The sequence below is a fragment of the Lagopus muta genome, chromosome 5, assembly GCF_023343835.1.
Source record: "Lagopus muta isolate bLagMut1 chromosome 5, bLagMut1 primary, whole genome shotgun sequence".
NCBI lineage: Eukaryota > Metazoa > Chordata > Aves > Galliformes > Phasianidae > Lagopus > Lagopus muta.
The window spans coordinates 5,461,879-5,484,474 of NC_064437.1; the positions used below are offsets into that span (position 1 = coordinate 5,461,879).

At 42.5% G+C, this 22,596-nt stretch overlaps 2 protein-coding genes across 3 annotated transcripts; one reads left to right on the plus strand and one right to left on the minus strand.

The window, feature by feature from the left end:
- Positions 1-4,027: 4,027 nt before the first annotated feature.
- SCP2 (sterol carrier protein 2) lies at positions 4,028-15,360 on the minus strand. Its single transcript, XM_048944418.1, has 16 exons — positions 15,219-15,360; positions 14,798-14,852; positions 14,393-14,464; positions 13,962-14,093; positions 13,465-13,529; positions 13,006-13,132; positions 12,694-12,757; positions 12,366-12,452; positions 11,899-12,049; positions 11,248-11,395; positions 10,208-10,315; positions 9,789-9,942; positions 7,400-7,493; positions 6,731-6,860; positions 5,278-5,357; positions 4,028-4,892 (listed from the first exon to the last, which is right to left on the minus strand). The coding sequence occupies exons 1-16, from the start codon at positions 15,258-15,260 to the stop codon at positions 4,797-4,799; spliced, it is 1,605 nt and encodes a 534-aa protein (XP_048800375.1). The 5' UTR covers positions 15,261-15,360; the 3' UTR covers positions 4,028-4,796.
- A 32-nt stretch (positions 15,361-15,392) lies between these two features.
- On the plus strand, positions 15,393-20,851 carry ECHDC2 (enoyl-CoA hydratase domain containing 2). Of its 2 annotated transcripts, none has more exons than XM_048944420.1 (10): positions 15,393-15,545; positions 16,318-16,385; positions 16,958-17,045; positions 17,171-17,257; positions 17,912-18,004; positions 18,564-18,620; positions 18,998-19,185; positions 19,580-19,630; positions 19,893-19,940; positions 20,564-20,851. In XM_048944420.1, the coding sequence occupies exons 1-10, from the start codon at positions 15,443-15,445 to the stop codon at positions 20,639-20,641; spliced, it is 861 nt and encodes a 286-aa protein (XP_048800377.1). In that variant the 5' UTR covers positions 15,393-15,442; the 3' UTR covers positions 20,642-20,851. The 2 variants fall into 2 exon arrangements, with proteins under 2 accessions (XP_048800377.1, XP_048800378.1); XM_048944421.1 differs by having other exon boundaries at positions 15,436-15,545; positions 16,226-16,385.
- Positions 20,852-22,596: the final 1,745 nt, after the last annotated feature.

Below are 22,596 nucleotides of genomic sequence, written 5' to 3' on the forward strand. Positions count from 1 at the left end.
TATTAACAATCTTTTAAGCAACCTGCTGTCATTTGCTTTAAAAAATGAACAATCAAAACACTGAGAGCAAAAGGCGTTTTTGTCTCCAAGGCAGGAAAGGAAGTATTTTTCAAACCTAAGTATGCACAGCAGAGCCTGGCTAACTGCCTATTGGCATCTGTGTGTTGATCCAAATGAATTTTAAGATGTTTGTTCTCCCACAGGATATGTACTATTCAAAAAATAATAATAATAAAGAAAGAATCCATGACTGTTTTTAATCTACCTGAAATATGGGACACAGACACAGCATATTTTGTACTTGCTTTATGCTATACATGTTCCTTTTAGCTTGCTGCAGCACTACTAGGATAATTCTGTTATTATACCAACAGTAAATAACTAACATTTCCCAAAACAACCACACAGTGTCTTATAAAGTCATCTGCTTTTCTCTCAGCAATGAATTCTTGTTGCAGATATATGGTACAGCTCATGCTGTTACTCCAACAAATTATCCTGCTGTTTACTTAGGTAATAAGTGAATTTTTTCCACTTGTTGTGTTTTGTTTTTTTTCTTTCTCCAGCATTTGCTCTCCACATGTGGTTCCACAAGGGTTGATTTCTCATAGTTGAGACTTTTTCCTGTCTTTTATCCACCAGGCTAATTGCAATCTTACTCTTCTCCGTTTAACCAGAGCTGACATCCAGCTCAGCACTCTGTGAAACAGGAAGCAGTGGAGTTCCTGTTCCAAGGAGGTGACAGTTTAAACAGCTCTCAAATGAACTGGGCACATGAGGGCTGCAGCTTCGAGCCCTATAGAGCTGACCCTGTACTGGGGTCACAGCAGCCTTGGTGGCTCAGAGCTCTATCTCCCAACAAGCCTACAGGGACAGAGCCCTTTCTGAGCCTTCAGAAGGGCCGTAACACACAAGTTGTTCACCCCTCATCCCAACTGGATACCCAACATGGCTACCCAGCACTGCAGCCCCAACAACTGACCTCCTTTGTGCCGCCGTGCCTCAGTGTTCCCCACCACCTCACTTCACCACCACCAGTAAGCAGAGATGGGCAGAGAGCTAGCTTAATCCCAGAGCTTGTCCCTGTGTTGCAGGGTGCCCTAGAGGCCAGCAAGGCACCCTAGCATATTTTAGACACTATAGAAGATTCCTGCAACTGTCCAGCATGTTTTATAGCCCCCTCTGTACTCTCAGATGCATAAAACTCCGAAGAAACCTCACTGCTTTCAAGACTGCAGAGGCCTCCCTGGGTCAATAAATACACCCTCTGTGATCTAGTTTGTCCTAGAAGCTTCCTAGTATGCACTTAGAGAACTCCACAGAGCCCCCCAGGGTACTCTAGGGCATGCTAGAGTGCTCCCAGGGACACTGAATGTGCTCTAAGCCACATTAGAGGCTTCCTAGTGTGTCCTAGAGGACACCCAGGTCCTCCCACTGTAGTCTAAGACACTCTAGAATGCTCTCATAACTCTTAAATGCTCTACAGAGTGCCATAAAAACATCCTAGTGTCCAACAGAGGACTTCCAGGACTTCTCAGGCTTACTCGAGACCACCATAGTACAAATACAGCCCCTCAAGTGAGCTCTAAAGCACCCTGGAGACCTTCCAGGAACACTCAGTGCACTCCAGGGTCTATTAGAGCGCTTTCAGTGCTCTTCACTGTGCTCTGGCACATCCTATAGGAGGTACATCCTACAGCCCATGTGCAGCCTGGCCCTGCTCATCCTGCTGCCTGACACCTGCCAATGTTGATGCGATTGAATTTCATGACTACTTCTTTATTAATGAGTTCATTACCTACGAAGCTCTTGGACTCTGCCCGGAAGGTAACAGCATTACTGAAGCACACTGTTGTATGAAAATGGGAAGTCTTACAAATATCTTTTTACTTCTTCATATCAGTTGTGTACTGGACAGATCTCATATATCTGAATGCCATATTAGCTAACCTCACAGGAGGAAAAAGCAAGCTGCCTGTGTAGTAACATAAAGATGTGTAAATTGTAGGAAGTATTTAACAAATTGGTGTATTATCGTGATTTCTAGAGAAGTACAGAAGGCAAATTAAAGTGTTGGACAACTGTATGAAGTAACATGGCAAGTTTGTGAGATTAGGAGCTCCAGGATTGCAGTATGATGTAGTCTTTCTCTGAATTGTTTTTGAGTGATTTTGAGAAAACTGCATACTTTTGTCACTAGATGGTGTATTTTACTAAGTCTGAGCATTGCCAATGAGACAACTTCACAGACCTTCAGGAAACATTGCTATGCAGCCCCCCAGTGTTGATGATAATTTTGCAAGTAATTCCTCTCAGAGACAGCAAGGCAAAGATACTTTCACAGCAGTCACTCATTACAACTAACCTTCCTTTTACAAAAGAAGACCCATACATTTCATGGTAGCTTCCTTAATATAACAACAATAATAAAAGCTATTTCTGTTAAGTTTGGGATCTCAAAATACTTATCTGATATTATTCCAACAGACGGTCACTTCTGTCCCTGTTTCTCAGCAGCACAGGTTTTCCTTTGTGTTCTTTCACATGAGATGGCTCTTGAGGAGCATTGGGATTTGTGAGGATAATGCACCTTCTCTGTTGGGAATGAGCAGGTGGCAGGAAGCTGGAGAAGAAACCTTGTAAATAGCACACCTTAATTTAAATAGCTGCAACAGGTCGATCACCTGCTGTCAATTTGGGGTTAAAAAAAATAGTATTGGGAAAATTGGGAAGAAAAACACACCGGTTAAATGGGAGCATGGGTATCTGTGATGGAAGAATTCCATTGCTAGGGATGTGTTAATGCTTGGCAGTAGAGGCAACTACTGGTGTCTGTGCCTCCCTCAATTTGAGAAGAGAACGCAATGCAGAACGTGCCGTGCCTGCAGGCAGTCATTTCCATTCCCTGCCCAGCAGCCATGAGGACAGCTATGTGCCCAGTAAGGGGCACACAAGTTCCCAAACCATTCCAGGACATGGCGCCCTGTGGGCACACAGTCCTTGGTGCTGGGGAGCTGGGGGCGTTTTGCTCAGTCTCAGACATGGATGAAATTACAAAACTTCTTACTGGTTCTTTCCATGATGTTTCCCTTAGGAACACATAAGATTCACTGCATTTAATGCAGGTTCTGCCTATGCCTTGCCCATGCAGCTGCTTATGGATAGGGATGGAGTTCTGCAGACAGTAAAAGGGAAGAAATTTGTCAGTGGAACTGAATCGTAACTGCAGAATAGTACAGTGAGACAAAGAGAAAACTATCTTAAAACCAAGGCTGCACTGAAATGGGATTAATATTCATTTCAGGCCTCCTAAGAAAATATCTTCCGAGTTACCTGGGTGATAAAGTCTTGATGTTCTCAAATCATACCGCATGCATTTAATCTATTGTTAGGAAGGAAGATCACAGAGCACACCTGCAGTTCCTTCTGTCAACTAGCTAGGCCGACAGCAATTCCAATTGCAGTACAATTTGCAGTTGAGGAGTTGAGGAGTTTTTAATTCCATTGCAGTAGAGTACTACGTTCTTACGGCCATTTCTAATAGTCATAGAATCGTTTGAGTTGGAAAGAACACTTAAAGGCCATTGAGTCCAACCCCCCCTGCACTGAACAGGGACACCCACAGCTCCATCAGGTGCTCACAGCCCCAACAGCCTGACCACTGGTGTCTCCAGGGACAGCCACACCAACAGCCCAGAAACATGGCTCGTAGGCACACACCAAGATGGCAGCCTGAGCACCATGCCCACAGCTCGTTCCAGCCACAAGGAGCCAGTGGGGCACAGCTGGTGCTGCAGCACAACCTGGGCCTCAGTGGGGGGATGGCAGTGACATCTCTGTGATGAAAGATGTGAAAGTTCATCAGTCCTGACCCACATACAGGAAGTGTGAGTAACAGTCTGAGGCAGAGTTGAAGAAGAAAAAAAGGATGGGCATGGAAGCCCTAAGTGACAATCTGTATAAAATACTCAATTTAGTGCACGAATATGAAATCTGTTTACAAATCCAAGGAAGAGATGCACAGAAGAACAGGAAAATTATATTTAATTTTCTATTAAACTTCCAACCAGAATACATGTTCCCAAAACAGAAGTTAAAGCTTTTACAGGTAAGAAATTTATAATGACCAACACCAGATTTTCTCAGGAGAAAACAGGTAAACATTGATTTTATTCCCTCTCTGCTCTCCTGACAAACCTTACCTTTGTTCAAGATTAAGTGTGACCAAATTCTGTAAATCTCAAAGCAATCTCTAGCTACCTGTGGACAGCTTTAACTCCAAAGTAGTTATAAGAAAAGTATTTTATAGCAAATTCCTGAAGGCTAATTTAAAAACATTGTTAGAGATCCCCCTTAATAAGACCATTTTAATTTAAGCAGCAGCAGATTTGTTAGAAGTATGAAAGCATTCATATGATCTCCTATTACAGTCTTTCAAAAATGCAAATTTAAGTGATAAATCAAACTATTTCTAACCTTGCTCACTCTCTTCCCAACCTGAACAACACTATGCAGCCTCCATCAACTCTGAGTTTTATTAAATTTTTCTTAGATTAAAAGAAAAATCTGTTCTCATAATACAAACCACAAAGCATTTGCAAGAGTTATTGCCTCAAGCTTAGCCTAAAAATCTTTGCCATCTACAAACTGATGGAATTTATTAAGCGTTAAGGTCTCTAATCACTGATTTTAGATGAGAGGTCCAAATAAGCCCTGTCTGTGTCATGTTATCAACATCCAGCATCATTCTAATTTGCTGTAAAGAGAATGAAGTAGCGACTGTTACTTCAGCAAGCTCAAAGTTTAGCTTTCCCTGGCTGAAGTTGTAGGTTTTGAAGTTTCATTGCCATGCCCATGTTCCCAGATATCTTCAATTTGCCTTGAAAGAAGGCCTAGAGAGAGAGAAAAAAACAAAAGCATGAAATGCAATAGCAATGCAACTCATGACCCAGTCATACTCCTCCCAAAAGTTGTGTTGTTATACTCCTGTAGGTGTTGGCCTGCAATACTGTAATTCCAACAGTCCTATCAGACTCCTGGCATTCATCAGCAATTGTTATTTTCTGACACTAAAAGGAAGAACAGAAGCCTGGGACAGTATACTGCCTATCTTTGTGATAGCTGAAGAGAATAGACTTGGTTCTGCACATCACTTGTGTTATCAGAAAGCCCTCCCAGCCATGCAGTTTTAGAGGAAGGGATTTATTCAAGTAATTTAAGCTGAAATATGCTTCCAAAATATCAGTATTATCACACTTTCATCTGTGTTACACTTACTGTCTGAGGATTCATTTTGCCAGTCATCAGAGCTAACAAATCAGTGTCAGCCATTGTAATTGTACAGTCTGCTTTCTTATCTGTAAAACAGAGATGACTATAAGATTCAAACAGACAGAACAGGAACACAAGCTGCAAATCCCCAAAGAATCTGCCAGCACTCCAGATCAGCACAATGGTACCTGAAGCACTCTGAAATAAAGGCCATTAAAAAACATCAATAAGAGATCACTTAAGAGCCAACATGCATCTGAGCTGTATTGTAGCACAGACCACCTCAATGCTGAAGGAAGATGAAGCTTTCTGAAAAGTGCCAAGCAAACCCATCCGTTAAAACAAAATCTACCTGTAATCACGTCGAATATTAATTACAAGTGTTCACAATCATCCTAAGTTTCACCAAGCTAGTAGTATAATCAACACAAAATGAAGGTGCTTTCCCTGATGCTTTCCAAAGATACTTACCATTGAATTTCACTACCTTCTACTCAAGTGGGAACACGGGCATTCCAAAAGCTCTCATTTGAATTAATTGAAATAAAGAAGGTTTTTGCATCTTCTTACAAGAAATGACTGGATATTTTTAAACATCCAGATTTAAGTATTAATGCATATAGTAAAGGGCTAAAACCTTCACACACCTTTTCCTCCAGTCACTGTATTACTAAACCTAAGTCTTTGATAAAATCTTGCCCACGCAACAGAAAAGTGCTTTTCTCTCCATAATATCCTAGATAAATGAATTCCAAATCAATTTCTTCTCACGTTTTTAATTAAAAGCTTTATAACACAGGATCATGGGCAGACAAAATTTTGAGAACCGAATGTTATCTTTGGCCTGATCTTTACATTAAAAGGATGCAGGTATTAGACAAGACACTTCCATGGCAAAGGTACAAATCCTTCGCCTCCAATACTTTTATTGAAAACCCACCACCACCACCCAGTCCTCAAGTCTTATTTATTTATGTCCATGCAGTTGTTTTTAAAATGGACCTAAAGTTTATGTCAGCTAGTACAGCACTGAAATCAGATAAGTTTTATTGCTTAACTAGCTGCAGAGAAGGAACTAGACAAGATAGACCAGTCTACCACCTACTGGTGTCTCCCACAAAGCACCTGACAAAACAGAACAAAAACTAACAAATAAGAAGCCACACACACAAACCCACAGAACAAGAGTTCTGTTTACTTCCCTCCGGGTCCCTGTGGGAGTTGAGTGACCTGGCTGACAGGTACCTCTAACAAAACATGCACCTACACACACAGAATTCACAGGAGGAGAAATCTTGGTCCTAAACACCATGGAATAGAAGTGTCAGTATTAAGAAAAGTTTATAACTAAAGTAACACTAACTCCAGTTTTGTTCAACATCACTATCGCTTCAGCAGAACAGAAGTTTATAATCACCTTATTCATCTTCTGCAATGACATGACAAAAATAACACTGACCTGCATTAACTGCTACTGAGCCTTTACCATTCTTCACGTCTACTATCCAAGTCGCCTCCTTCCCACCAGGACCATCTTTTATTTTGAAGGCAAAGACACCACCAATTTTCTTGACAAACTGCTCTCCTTCCTGTAATGGACACGTAATATGCACATTAGTCATCTTCTTCAGAAGAATATTAAAACAGTTCAAATGCTTTAAAAAAACTTCACTCTTTCTACTAACAACTTCTATTACCTACAGAACTATTGCTTTCCTTCTACTAGCCTTTACTTAAACAACCAATGAGAAAACACACCCATGGCCATCTTTCTCTATTAAAATCTATCCAGCAAAACAAAAAAAGACAATTGCCCCAAAGGTCTTATCTTGCTGTCTACCAAAGTGTGATTTCTTCTTTTACTCATGCCTACAAAGCAATAGATAACAAACACGTTGGTGTGAGTTCCTTGTATATGGCTTAAATGTGTCTCTACGCAAATACTCTTGTACAGATAAGGGCTGTCTGAACAAAATGCTTTATGGTTCAGAACTGAAAGACATCTGACAGGGAACTGTTTCAACAAGCAGCACTGAAAAGGTGATTTATGGTACTGTATTTCCTCCAGGTTTTGCACATGTCCTGTCACAAATTAAAAAGGCTACAGGTAAAAGTAGTCCCAGAATACCTCTTGGAGCTTCTTTTCTATCTCTTTGAAGACCAAGTCTGACTTAAATCCATCAACAGCTGCGCTGAGAGGCACAGCCGTAACTCGGCCATCACTGGAGGGAAAAAAAGAAAAGAAAAACACATTTAATCACATTTTGAACATCTTCAAATTACTGCAAACAGGCCAACACCACTGAGAAGAGCCACACTGATACAACACAGGGCAACCCCACTAAATCCAAGCAGAACTGACTTCCTGAGGGTGAGGCAGCAGTGTCACAGCCACCTCCAGCACACAGCTGCTTCAGATGTGCAGGCAGGACTTGTGGCAAGGAAAGTAAAGCACCCAGATCAACCAGCCAACTCTATCGCCACACTGTGTGCAAAGACAGAAACAGCACAAACACCGCCTCAAGGACTACATGGACTACTTTTGGTTTTTTTTGTTGTCATCAAATAAACTCCTTTACAGAATGGATCCAGAAGTTCAGTTATTGTATTCCCAGAAACAATCCTAAGTTCTGCCACCTTGCTTAAGAACATTTTGTAGTTAACATTATTTCTAGCTTCAATTTACAGTGGAAGCTTCAAAGATTCACTGCCCCATCACAGCTAATATGCCAGAAGTCTTTTCTTTCCCCAGAAGAGTGAGACTCAATCATTTTTATTGTTTCGAATACCTTCTATGAAATAGGTTGATACATTAAGTACCCAGTCAGTTGGTTACAACTTTTATTTTGTGTATTTAAAAAATTAACTGACTACAGTATCTATTTTGGGGGATTCTGCAACTGCCAAGAAAACCTTCAGCCCTAAGGGTCACTGGGCTCTGATTTACTTCCCACTTTCCCACTGAGAGCATTCCTGTATTTTGTGTACCTTCTCAACAAACCATCATCAAATCCAATGCTAAATGTCCTGCCCCAGCTCATACAAGACAGCAGTCATTCAGAGACCATCAGCGCTGCTTCCCCTTTTCCCTCACAATTCACATGCACCTGTTTGCTGTTTCAGAAGGTACTGAGCATTGCTCCTGATCCCGCAGAGCCATCAGCCCACATCTCTACTCTGCACACCCCTGACAGGAGCATGACAACTAATTCCACATTTGTGCAGGAGCACCTGGAGATTAATTGGGTATAGAAACATCCAAAGAAACAGCAATTCATGCAGTTTGTAATTATCATCATCTTCTCTCTTCGAACCAGAGTTCAAAGCTGTGGTCAGGTACGACACTGCTGAAGTGACAGAATCACTTAAAGAAGTGCTGCCAGAACTTATCTGCGTGGTGCTACGAGCAAAGCGCTCCAGTAGATGTTTGCTAGGGGAGCAATTGTAGGGACTGTGTCATTTGAAGACAACACATAGCTGCTAATAAATGAAGGATGTACCTGCAGGATTTAAAGCTGCAAGGTAGCTATAAGAAGAAAAAAAAAAAAAGCAGCACTGTTTTAAGAACTAATCCATAACAAATCAAGTTCTATCATTTACATCTTAAATTCTTGGCAACTCTTACCAAACCCACAGGTTACGGGCAGGATCTGAATCTAATGAGTGGGTCTGTGCAGATCTCATAGCAGTGCAATGCTGCTGCCTTTCCCTCACTTACACAACGCACAGCACGGCTCAGTTACGTAACTGCTGCCTCAACACATCAGCTGCACTGTTTCATTCCAAAGTCTCTTACACGTTGATGGAACTCCCTGTGCCAAAGCCTTTCAGAGAGCAAGGGATCAGCAAACAACATCAGTGCAGGTGAAACATGGACTGCAGAGGCTATGAGGCCCCAGCGCTACCAGGGCTGTGGTGTTCTGCCCCTGGAGGTGCCCACAGCCACGGCAGCAGAGCTGTGCTGGGAAGGCACTGAGGTGCCAACTCGACTGCTCTGTGAGTCTCTGCCTCAGGATGCACCTGTGAAATAATGAAGGCAATTCTCTATGCCAATGAAAGTGAATATAGGAAATATCGCCTATAGGAAATAAAGGCATTTCTTTGGGAGAACCTTCATCTGCAAAGCCTCCCACAGCTGACAGGAAGGCACTGTCCCTCGGCGCCTGGAGGTGCACCTTGTACCCACAGACAGCGCACTGCCCCCACAGCTCCCTGTGCTCACACGGAGTTTTACAAAGCTCAAAGCGACAGAAAAGCAGGGCACGGCCTACAGCATCGCCCTCAGAAAGCATCGCCCTCAGACTGCCAGCTGCGCCCAGTCGGGCTCTGAGCAGCAAGCCCCGGCTACAGCTCGTGCCTTTCCCCCACGGAAAGGCAGGTCGCGGTGCCGGCAGCAGATCGTCACGGACACCCGGCCTCGCGCACACACACGGTGCAGCCCCGCCGCTCGGAGCCGCTTCCCGTGCCGCACACACCACCCCATTCGGGGCTCTGTCCCCTTCAGGCCCGGCGCTCACCTGGCGGCTCCAGGGAAGCCCATGGCGTACAGCGTCACCACCACAGCCCCGCCGAGGCCCAGGTTGTGCTGCAGAGCCCGCCGCGCGCCGCCTACCTGCCGCTTCCCGGCCAGGCCGCGCAGCTGCCAGCAGAGTTCGGCGCACTGCGCCAGGCCTGAAACATCGAGCACAGAGCGCGTGTGGGCGGGAAGGAGGGGCGGCGGGAAGGAGGGGGGCGGCGCCGGGCGGGAAGCTCACACGCGGCTGGGATCGCGGCTGTGGTAAATCTCTTCAAAAGCTCAGCTTTAAAGCACGACAACGAATAAAAGTTATTGAAGCGAGTCCCGCTTTTGCCCGTGCAAACAGCAGTGGGAAGCACCCGCCTGCCCCAAAACAGCTCCGCGCCTGAAGGTGTGACTGAGTGCGATGTGTTTTATTACCTGTAGCACCGAGGGGATGTCCCTTGGAAATCAAGCCACCACTAGGATTAATGACCCATTTTCCTCCGTAAGTGTTGTCTCCTCTGTCAATCAGGTCACACGCTTTTCCTGATGGAACAACAGTTAGAAAAAGAGAAATGCTCAGTGTTTTTTTAAAACATCATTTTTCAGGTCTAGCATCACAAACCAAAGACGCTGCAAATGCTTTCTGTCCGTCTAAGCCTTAGAAATACACCAGCACAGATTTTACAAGGGCAGACTGAACTGAGACTCGGCTGACATGACTGGAGAGAGGGAACGCGGGAGAGGAGCCAGGTGTGGGTGCCTGGCACAAAGGCTTGTTTTAATTAGCGCTCAGGATACAGTGTGGAGATATGCCCAACACCACGCAGTCATTAGTTATTATACTAAGGAAGCTACCGTGAAATTTATAGGTTTTCTTTTGTGAAAGAAAGGTTAGTTGTAGTTAGTGACCACTGTGAAAACATCTTTGCTTTGTTATCTCTGAAAGGAATTACTTGCAGAATTGTCATCGATGCTGGGGGGCTGCATAACAATGTTTCCTGAAGGCCTATGAAGTTGTCTCATTGAGAATGCTCACTTAGTAAAATAAGTGACAACCTAGTGACACTACCATCCAATGACAAAAGTTCAATGTTTTCTCAAAGTCACATAACAAAATTAGAGAAAGACTGCATCAGATACTGCAATCCCAGAGCCCTTCATTGCCTCCTCCTGGTTGAAGAGCCACTCCTGTACAAACTTGCTGTGTGATTTCATACAGCTGTCCAACACACCAATTTGCCTTCTGTAGAAATCACAGCAATACACCAATCTGTTAAATACTTCCCACAGTTTGCACATCTTCTTTATGTTACTATACAGGCAGCTTGCCTTTTCCTCCAGGTTAGCTAATATGGTGTTCAAATCTATAATATCTGTCCAGTACACAACTCTAATTAATTATATGAAGAGATAAAAAAAATATTTGTTAACACTTTCCATTTTAGTAAAACAAAGAGCTTCACTGATGCTTTTACCTTCTGGGCAGAGTCCAAGAGCTTCGTAGGTAATGAACTCATTAACTGAGAAACAGTCATGAAGTTCAATCACATCGACATCCGTAGGTCTTAGGCCTGCCTTTTTGAAACATTTTTCTGCAGCTTTTTTAGTCATATCATAACCAACCTGCAAGAAATTAAAATATCATTAAAGAAGCAGCCATCCATTTCATTCCTTCTCTTAATTTTAATGTGCTGTTATTCATCCTGCGAGTGAAGATAAGCTGTTGGAGGTGGCATTTTCATTCACTTTAGTGCATCTCCTACCATAGCCCCTCATGACCGAACAACAGGTTATTCCAGCTCCAGAATTATATTAACATAAGGAAAATGGATTTAAGTTTTATTCATCTTATAAACAGAGAAATTAAACAAATAGCTTTGCATGAGAAACTACATTTCTTCCATTTCTTCCATTCACATTTCTATTAAGTAGCCCTTAAATAATTACACAGATTTTTAATGTTTATTTATTTCTCAGTGTTATTTCATAACTATGCTCTTTGCCCACTTCACCTGCCCAAATCACAGTTTGCTTGCTTGCTGATCGATGTTCTATGCTATCATTAGGACTTGCAGGTATTAAAAAACAAATCCCAATTATTATGGACTGTAGGACCACAAACCTACCATCTTCATACAACTGTTCTCTTCAAATGTGCTTGGGAAATCAGTAGCCATCACCTGGGCCAGAATTTCCACAGCTTGAGGCTGTAACTTATATCTTTTCACAAAGTCCTCACTAGCCAAAACTGCAGCTGCAGCGCCATTTGATGTCGGACTAATGGAAAGAAAAATAAATAATGTCACCATTCTGAATTATTAATGTTGAAAACAAAGGAAAAAACGCATTTTGACTGATGCAATCGTAACTACAAATTCCATAAGTGTTTGCTGAAGACCTCCAGTTTTTTTTATTACTGCCCACTGCAGTAACATACATAGAAACTTTGAATAGGATGACATCTAAGAAATTAGAAAATACTTAAAATGAACTGTAACTTCTAACTGAACAGTAAGCAAACTTTACTTCAATAGATGAACTACCAAACCTGTCTGAACAAGATTTCTTTCCCAATGCAAAGTTTTGTCCTTACCAACACTGTAAGACAGTCAAGAAATCAAAAATTTTGCGAGACTGCAGAACTTCATCTAACGTGTATTCCTTCTGGAACTGGGAATACCTGTGGGAAACAAAGATGCCATCTGAGTCGTAGTGCAGTCCTTAGAAGTAGGCATTACTAATAACTCACTATCATTCAACTAACTATATAGCTGTTTTACTGAGTAGAACACAGTGGATTCAGAATGTATAGCAGCTATAGCAGACAACACATTGTAAGTATTTCTAAGCATTACATCTGCTTTGCAGGAATTGCGTACAGGCAGCGTATGCTCACTATGGAGTTGGAGTGCTTTACTCACGGGTTGTTGGTTGAATGGCTGTGATTCTTCCATGCAATCTTTGCAAAGTACTCTGGATTTGTCCCTGGCAGGAGAAAGTAAGCCGTGTTGGAATACTTGCCTTAAACACAGCCTTCTAACCTAGCTTTCTAAATACTGTATTAGTGTCTACAAATTGGAACTTCACAAACAACTTTACAAAAGACTGCAGCAAAGCTTTCTTTTAATTCAACACAATTCTAAGAAAGGTGGTTGAGTTCTAGGTAACAGATGACTCTACTTGAATATTCAATGCTCCCTAATGTGAAAATAGAGAAATGTCTTTAACAATACCATATTTCTCCATATGTTCTTTGCCAGCATTTGCAAACATCTGCGGTGTTACTGGAGCACTTGCTAGGCCGTATTTATTTATCATTATTTCTAAATGTTTGTCCATTGGATTTGTTCTGTCCGAAAACTAAAAAGAAGAGAAATAGCTATAAAGCAAATCATAATTTCATTATTCCCGATTAACCCCGCCTTAAATGTATTTTTGCCAAGTATTAAAAGCATCACGTTTGCTTCAAATTAATTCTAAAACACTCCATACTAAATCTGCACTTCATAGCTGCAATCAGAATCATAAAACTCGTTACAAATTTCTATGAGTAAAAAAAATAAAAGGCTTATTTTGTAACTATCTACAGCAGCATGTCAAACCAGCTCACATTCATGAGCATGTCTCAGGGAATGAGGAGGTGTTTTCTATCCATGAATACAGTGAGATACATAAGATGTTCAGTCACTTACACCTGAAGCAAGGGATCCTTTCGCCATTCTCTCAAAGCCAAGTGCCAGAACACAGTCTGCCAAACCTTAAAAGGAAAGTTTTGGCTATTCAGAACACAACATAGCTATAAATGACAATATGTACAATCAACTTTCTCATTACAATAAATATCCATTACCGTTCTTCCTCCCTTCTCAATTTTTAAAAGTGGGACGGGGATGGTTCTGTTACAAAAACGTTACTACTGAAGACTAAACAAATCATCAGAGCACTTAGGGTTATTTTAGAACAGTCCTTGGCAGTTTGAGAACAAGTATCTTATCTGACCAAGCACTTGTATCTCTGCCAGTAATACTAGAATAATCGTAGGGAACCTTCCTGTAGTTGTTACAGAAACATAAGCAATCAGGTGCAAGAAAGTAGCAGAATCCACAAAGGAACTTAAGAAACAGAACAAGGAAGTTATATTTGTAGAAATAAAGCCTGAGTTACTCAGCTGCAGAGCAAAACAACTCACCTCCCTCTACCAGCTGTCTGGCCATGAACAAAGCAGTAGATCCAGTAGCACAGTTGTTGTTAACATTAATGATAGGAATGCCTGTTAAACCCAAACCGTGATAGATGGCCCGCTGTCCACAGGTTGAGTCGCCTTTATGCAAAGACAGAACATTAACACAGGACGTAACATTAACACAGTGCCACTCTTCAAGCCTGAAAGTCTGAGCTGTCATCTCGTCTATCTCTCAGCCACACACAACAGAAACCTCAGAAAGATACAAATCATCGGACTTTAAAAACCAGGAGTTTTTTATTATGTAAAACAGATGGGAAATTGATGGGATCCCCCTTCACTTCTCCACACAGACGTGGATAAACTTTACCCCCATTTGTGAAGTGTCACAGATCACACACGTCACGCACACGTCCCAAGCACAAGAGGATACTCACCATAAACATAACCCACACAGGCCTGCTCCACTGCTGAATACGGAATGCCAGCGTCAGCTAAAGCCTTCTGGCCTAAAGAATTTTAAAAGTTGGGGAGAAAAAGAAAAAAGTTCTTATAAAAAGCAGCTCTCACAATCATAACAAGCAGGCTTAGCTTAGCGTGTGTGATTCGTGCGTCTGCACAACAAGCAGAGCAGTGAAAGTTCTCCATTATAGGACATGAATGGTCCAAAAGTTCTGCATCCGAACAAAAGGATGTCAAGGCATCCTTTTGACTTCAGTCCCGTAAGGCTGCAGGGCAGTTGGGATTCACTTTCAAGTGGTCTTTCTTATCAGTTTTAGATTTTCGTCTGGCTTAAAATAGAGTTGGTGGTCAAGCTAAATGCTTTTCTACTGCTGACTTACCAGCCTCTTTAGCCAGGTCGGGATAATCAACACTGTTCTCACCAGGCTTTGCAAACTGACAAGAAAAAAGCAATAAACAGAACAAATCACTGAGATTTAACACATCCTTTGCTCAAATGGGAGTACCGGCCTTGACGACCCACCCAGAGACATACTGTGATCCTACGACTTAAGAGCTACTAAGGAACACGTTTGTAAGCAATCCAGTTTACTAACGTAAGCCATTTCACCGACCCAAAAACACTCGGCCAAAGTCCGCGTAGTTTTGGGAGCCGCCGCCAGGCCGCCCCGCACGGCCAAGGAACGAAGGAGCGGGCAGCGCCGGCACTGACAGCGCTACGCGCCGTCGGGCGTTCGTAGTTCACGCGCTTTCTCCTTCTGTTTGTCCCCCTTCTCCCCCGCCGCGGGGTCGCACGGGTACCTTGGTCATACCGACGCCCACCACGAACACCCGTCGCCCCATGATGGCTGCAGAACCACCTCGCTCCTCGCAGACGCAGCGGGCGACAGCAGAGCGGAGGGGCGGGGCTTAGCGCCGACTGGGCGCGGCCTCGCTCGGAGGGGGCGGGGCTTCTTCTTAAAGGAGCCGTGGCCCGGGCCCGCCCCCCAGAGGACGGGGAGGAGCGGAGCCGGCCGAGGGGCGACATGATGCGGTTGGGGCGGGCGGCGCTCCGCTGGGGTAGCGGTGGGATCCATACGGCCGTCCCGCGGCGCGGCGCGGAGGTGCGAGTCGGCGGGGAAAGCGGCGGTGAGTCCGGCCCGGCCCCGCTCCGCTGCGGCAACCCCGGAGCTCGGCGTGGGGCACGAGCTCTTCCGCGGGGCCGGGCCGGTGTCCCCAGCGTGCTCGGAAGTCACGCGTTGCGTGCCCGTGCCTCGCCCCGCCCTGAGCGGCCCTTCTGTCCCGGCCCTGGGAAGGCACCGCTGAGCGCCTCCGCGCCGCATGGGAGCGGAGAGGGAAGCGGCTGCTGGCGCTCTTCGTGCCCAAAGCGGCAGCCGATGATTTACAGATCGCAGCGCTGCTGTTCAGCTCGGACTTAGGAACTCTGAGCGCAGTCCCCTCTCCAGCGAGCTGACTGGAGCGCGAATGCAGTCTGTCACTTTCGTGCAAACTGCAGTTCCCACAAGATGTTTATTTTCGCGTTAAGAGATGGAGTTAAATCTGACTATAAAATAAAACCTGAATTAAGTAGCGCTTGAAACAGAAATGTAATATAGATTTTTTTTTCTATTACTGCAGTGCTTCTGCAGCATATCCTTGGAGGTGATTTTCTTTTTAAGATCTACTTATTTATATTACTTGTAGCATTACTGAATTTCACAGTCACCTTGAATACAGGATTTCACAGACACCAACTTTCCCATATTTCGTGGTACTGCCACTTTTACATTCATCAGTTGTTTTAGAATATACTTTGTATACATTTTCAGGAAAGAGAAGATGCAGCATATGCAGATATTGTTCCCATTTGATTTAATGCGGCAGAGGATTAAATGAAATATAACTGAACTTGTCTCCTAAGGTATTGCTGAAATCCTAATGAACCGACCCCATGCAAGAAATTCTTTGGGAAAAGTATTTGTAGATGAAGTGAGTATGGGCCTGGCCTGTAAACATGCTTGGAATCACAATCAATTAATCAATGTGATGAGAATAGCTGTGGGAAACATGAAGCCAAGATTTGATCTCCTGAAGGTTGGCATAGGCTGCGTTTGGGGCAAGGCAGGTTATCCTGAGGGAAAGGATGTGGGTCTGAATCACAGTAACTGCAGGTGGGGAGCAGCCCAGCAGTGGAGTTAGGTCAGCTAACTGAGATGTCTTCACTGGAGTAATCACAGCAAAGATGTGCTCACTGTCAGGCCTCGGCAGAGCTTTGATAATCTCTGATAACAGTTTACAGAAGAGCTTGGCTTGCACCAGGACAGGCAGGAGAGTGTAAGGGACAGCAATGATCTATCTTTGAATGGAGATGAGAAGGAGATGGGAAACATCCTGAGGCTGTCACAAAGGGATTGTGGATGTGATTTCTGGGAAACTCCTGGCACTAGCAGAGAAATTAAAAATAATTATAAAAAAAAAAGCATAGATTAGAAGCTTGCTATGATTTCAGTATATACATCCATCTACCTAAAGCTTTTCTCTTTTTTACCTCTCCCTCACAGCTTTTCAGCGCTCTGGAACAGCTCCGCTTTGATGAGAAAGTTCGTGTGGTAGTGTTCAAGAGTAAAGTGAAGGGTGTGTTTTGTGCTGGTAGGTAATGGATCTGCAAACTGTGATTAAAAATCCATGGCTCCTAAGGCTGTGTGCTGCTCAGATTGTAAAAAAAAAAAAAACAAAACCACAACATTCTCACCTTTTTCTTTCTTCTGATTTAGGTGCAGACTTAAAGGAGCGTGAGAAGATGGATGATGCAGAAGTTGGACACTTTGTTAAAAGGCTGAGAAATCTCATGGATGAAATTGGTTTGTGACTATCTGAGCTAGAAGACCGACAGAAATTCTATGGGAGGGGTAGGGTGCCACCCCCAGCAGGATGCCATTTTGGAGAGATTCCCTGTATGGCTCCAGCTTATATCTGATACAGAGATCTGGTCAGAATACCAACTATGTTGCTGCTGCTGCATGTCATGTATCTTGACAAACAAGATACATTTCACTACTGAATTCTCTAAGATGAAGAGCAGTGGACAGATATAAATATCAGTATCTGCTAATAATGAAGCATTCTGTATAGAATTCCATGTAACCCTTGAGAAACAATGCAAGACAAAGTAAGTGATGTTAGTTGTCCCAGTTTTCATATGTGCTCAAAAGCACTCATATGATGGTGACCTAAGGAGGGACTTGGACTTCTGAATGTCTTTGATAGTCTTAGGGTATTTATACCTGCTGCTGCCCACTCCTCTTTTTTTGGACCAATATCTTTCCCTGTTTAAGACCTGTTCTATTCTCACTAGAGAAATACCAAAGTTAAATCTGACTGAAATACCAGTGAGAACAGCAGAACAACCAGAATAGAGAACTGCTAAACACTTTAAATTTAGGCTTTTAAATTCCAGAAGCGAATGCAACATAGTTTTGGGAAGAAAACTTTATAACCTGTGTTGTCTTCTCTAGCTGCCCTGCCTGTGCCCACCATTGCTGCAATAGATGGCTACGCACTGGGCGGTGGACTAGAACTGGCGCTGGCTTGTGACCTTCGAGTTGCAGGTCTGTGTGCTGCTTCATAGGAGACTGCATTTTAAAGGAAGCTTACCCTTGTGATAGCTGGCTGTTACAGGAACCTAGTAGGTGGATAAGAGAACTTACACAGCTCAAGAAGTAAGTGGGCATTTGTCCAGAAGTTGAAACATTTAGTTAATTCTGGGAATTAATTTTCTTGCATACTTTTAGACAAGATCAGGGTTCCTTCAGAAAACTGTTGACAGGGGATTCAGTAGTTCTTAGGCAGTATTGAGTCAGCCCTCTGGCTAGATCCAACATTCACGACTTAAATCAGCTTGGGGAAGAAGTAAGGCTTTTGCTATTTCAGTTCTTTCATCCAATATATTTTATCTCCTGTGGGCCCAAAGTACATTTGTCTGTATAGTATTGCTACTTACCCCTAAAGTGGCAGTTATATACATTGTTCATCTAGATTGAGATGGACATTAAGCATTGTAGTGTTCAGACTTTCCAGCTACCTAGAAAAACACAGTACAGCTCATAAGGACAGTGTGTACATAAGAAAAATAAACTAAATCTTTTTCTTTTTTTTTCTTTATAATAGCTTCATCAGCTAAAATGGGTCTTATAGAGACCACAAGAGGGCTTCTCCCAGGAGCAGGTAACCTTCATTGCATATTCAGCCTCTTACTTTCTCTACGGTTCCATAAATATTCTGCCATTAGAGCACTTGAGACGTGCTCCTTATTTGGTTTGGAATGTAATTTAAGTAACATCTTCTAGTATCTGAATATAGAGTTCTGCTCCAGGTCCTGTCTTACTGTTAATCAATGGTCCCTCCACTCTTTTTCTCACTTATTAAAATACTCAAGAATGCTGAAGACTTTTAGATATTTGTCGAATATCTGTTGGCACATTCAGCCAGCAGTTGTTAGCCCTTTATTTTTCAGACTTCCCTCTTGCATAAAAAACAAAGTGCTGTTGCTTTTTGGGGCATTTCTCAGAAATGAAAAATGGTGTTTTTGCTCTTGTCCTAAGGTGGAACCCAGCGCCTGCCCAGATGTATTGGAGTAGGTCTTGCAAAGGAACTCATTTTCACTGGGAGACAGATAGATGGGCAAGAAGCCGCCTCAATGGGATTAGTGAATCACGCCGTGCCCCAAAATGAGGAGGGAGATGCAGCTTACCAGAGGGCATTAACTTTGGCTAAAGAAATCCTTCCTCGGGTCAGTGTTTTATTCGTACTGTCAATGTAAAGGATGCTCTTTCTTAAGGGAAGCAGAAATGCAAACAACTGAGATCTCCTTCCATGAAATATCCAAGTCTTAGCTCCTGATATTCAAGTCTCTTAATTCTGTTGCTTTTGTGAATGCAGTTGCTGTAGGAACAAATGTAACATGCAGTTATTTAACCCATAGGATACTTTTACTTCCCAGTGTACACCTGCACAGTGTAAGCTGTCCATCTACTGATTGTAGGTAACACTAAACTGTATTTTAGAAGAAGCTAAACAACTAACTGCAGACTGCTTTAGACTGAAAGGTCAGTTGGAGGTAGGGTGATGCTATAACTGCTTCTGTATTGTCAACTGATGTGGCTTTTTTTTTTTTTTAAATGAAGGCTCCAATTGCTGTGAAAATGGGAAAACTGGCAATAAACAGAGGAATAGAGGTAATCTTCTTTTCAATACTGCAGTGAAGGAGGCGGATAAGCAGCTCTTACAAATTACTACAGTAAAAATACTTACAACAGTTAACTATGATCATTGTTTGAAGAAAGCCTTTAGAACTCAGAGCTTTCAAAGACAAAATTAATACAGTAGGGTTTCATTCTCCAGCTGATAGCACTGCAGTTCTAATACAGGAGTGAAATCTAATGCCAGTCACTACCAGTTAATTTTTACTGTGTCCCTTTTCTTCCCTCTTGTCTGCAGGTTGATATTGCATCAGGGATGGCGATTGAGGGGATGTGTTACGCACAGGTAAGTTCCCTTCAGAATGCTTTTTAAAAGGAACCCCAACTACTGCATGTTTTCTAAAGCCAGATACTCCCAACGTCCTCTTGTATTTTCTTCTCCAAGAGGGAAAACTAGCAGCTAAATCCTAAGCTTTGACAACATAAACCAAGCACAGTTCCAGATCTTTATTTCAGACTGTCAACTATTGTCTTGAATAGTCCTTCCTTAAATCAATATCCTTCTGCCTGAAGTTGAAACTAGGAACATACAATTACAATACATTAACTACAGCATGGGTTTTACTAACAGTTTTAGCCTGTTTAGAATTCCTTCTGTAGTCATTCTTTGACAAATTTGGAGGGTGTGCACTTTTCTTAGTTAACCATTTAACTGCTGTGCCTCTCAGCAGTATTAAAAGGCATGGAAAACTTCTCCCAGGTAGTTCACTGATTGCTGGGCTTTGTCTTGGAAACTCTGATTTTCACTACAACCCAGCCTCTTTATTTTCCTCATTGAAAAATGTATTGTTTTAAGAAAAGCAATCTCTGCAAAGGGTCAAGACCACTACTGCTAAGTTAATTGGCCTAAGTTAATTACTTAAGTGTAATTCCTTCATTACCAAATATATATTTATTTCTTTAATGCAGAATATCCCCACAAGAGACCGTCAGGAGGGAATGGCTGCCTTCAGGGAAAAACGACCACCTCAGTTCATTGGCAAATAATGCTTCCTAGATTAACCCTTGTTGTCTTAATGGGTTTGTTTGTTTTTTGTTGTTGTTTGTTTTTGAGGAGGACCTGCTAATTTCTTAGGATTATTTTTATGATTGCACTCCCTATATGTAGCTCCTTCTTGCCTTGGACTGCATTTCTGAATACTCACTGGATCATTTTTTTCTAAGGATTCACCAATAAAGATTTAACTTTGTACAGCCCACTGATCTTAAAGAATGTACATTTTTCCTTGTTCTGAATCTGAAATAAGCTAGCCCAAAGGCAGTACAACCAGATGAACAAAAAGTTATCAGTTAATTATTTATTTATCCATTAATTAATTATTAATGTCAGGGTGGACTGCCTCCAGGCTGAACTGATGGATCTAGCTTCTAACCTTGTTCTTGTGCACACTGCTCGGTTCTCCTTCTGTGCTTCAGTAGGTGACTGCAGAACAATGCATGTGTGGGCTAAGGTGGGGAGCAGAGCTGCTCTCTTCAGACAGCATAGTCACAGCCTGACCACAGATGTGAATTCATAGATTGCTTTCAGCCAGCCAGCCCTGAGGAATGCTGAATTACAAACAGGGGTCTGGTGTTCACTGTGACTGAAGGGGCATGAGACCGTATTTCTAAGCTGAAGCCTAACAGTACAGAGGCATTTGAAGTCCAAACATTTGAGGCCAGCTTCCTTCTTAGAGAAGAGGGGCTGAAATTGTCTTCGAGGACTCACAAACTATGCTTTCCTGTGGGATGGCAACACTAATCTTACAGGATTGGCCTTTAAGAAGAGCTCCTCAAAGCAACACAGTATTTTCATAAACATATGTTTATACTTGCAGCTGTTAGCTGGTCTTGTGGCTAATTTGTCTATCAAAAGTATATGAACCTACACTAGTACCTTAGCAGGGATTCTCTGACTGTCAGGAGCTCTTCAGGCATTCTCTTTGTTTCATAGATGTGGCAGTTCCTCTTCAGTTAATATTACAGTACCTAGCAGCTGAAGTGAAAAAAAGTTTACTTTTGGAAAGCTGAAGAGATAACAGAAGCCTAGGCAAGAATGTGGCAGTCAGAAGTGGCTGAGGATTTCCTTTCTGTTCCATTATTTAGCAGCTCTGGTGACACAGAAGATTGTGTGTTAGTGCAGCAAAAACTCAAGCAAGCAAAAAATAGATAAATTAGACATTCTAATTCACCCACTGCTTATACAGAGCCTGATTATAAAGAAAGATAAAAGGCCCTGTTTCTGAGTTCAAGACAACTGCTTTTAGAACAGCTCTCAGAAGACTGAACAAAGTATCTATAAAGCAGTCATAGACTCATAATGCAGATAAAAGCCTGATTTTCAAATTACTCTGCAGTTTTTTGTTGGTACTGAGGACTTCCCTGTACACAAAGCAGTGGCTGCCAGCTGTGCACTCTGCAAGTTGGTCTTTGCTTCTCAGCACAAAATTTCCCTGTCAGCAGTCACAGCTCTCAAAGATGTCAAAGAACACGGAGAAGCTTTGACTCTCCATAAGCAAATTTAAAGGCAAAACAAAAAGGTAGAAAAGGATTGTTAAATACTTGGTAGGCTTCTGCAATGTAACAGTATGCTTTAATTTTTCCTTTTCTTTCTTGATGAAAATTTATCACAGTGGGTTAAAGTATTATAGAAGTCATTCTGGCAAAAATAATCTCTGAAACTGGCCTATAAATATACTGCATCTAAACATGAGATTAAAAAAAAAACTCTGTTCTCTTGACAACTTACAAAGAAATAAAACTTCCCAAAGGTTGCTTTCCATTATCAGTGCTCTTCCAGCATTCAGACATGCACTCAGTGTAGCTCTGTTGCTTCCAACTTCCCCAGACTGCAGCCTTCAAGCAAAAGTGAATTAATAAATAAGCTTTTAGTAAACACGAGAGGTTATCAGAACATAGTAAGAAAATGCAACTTACCATATTAGAAATTGTCTTTACAGTCT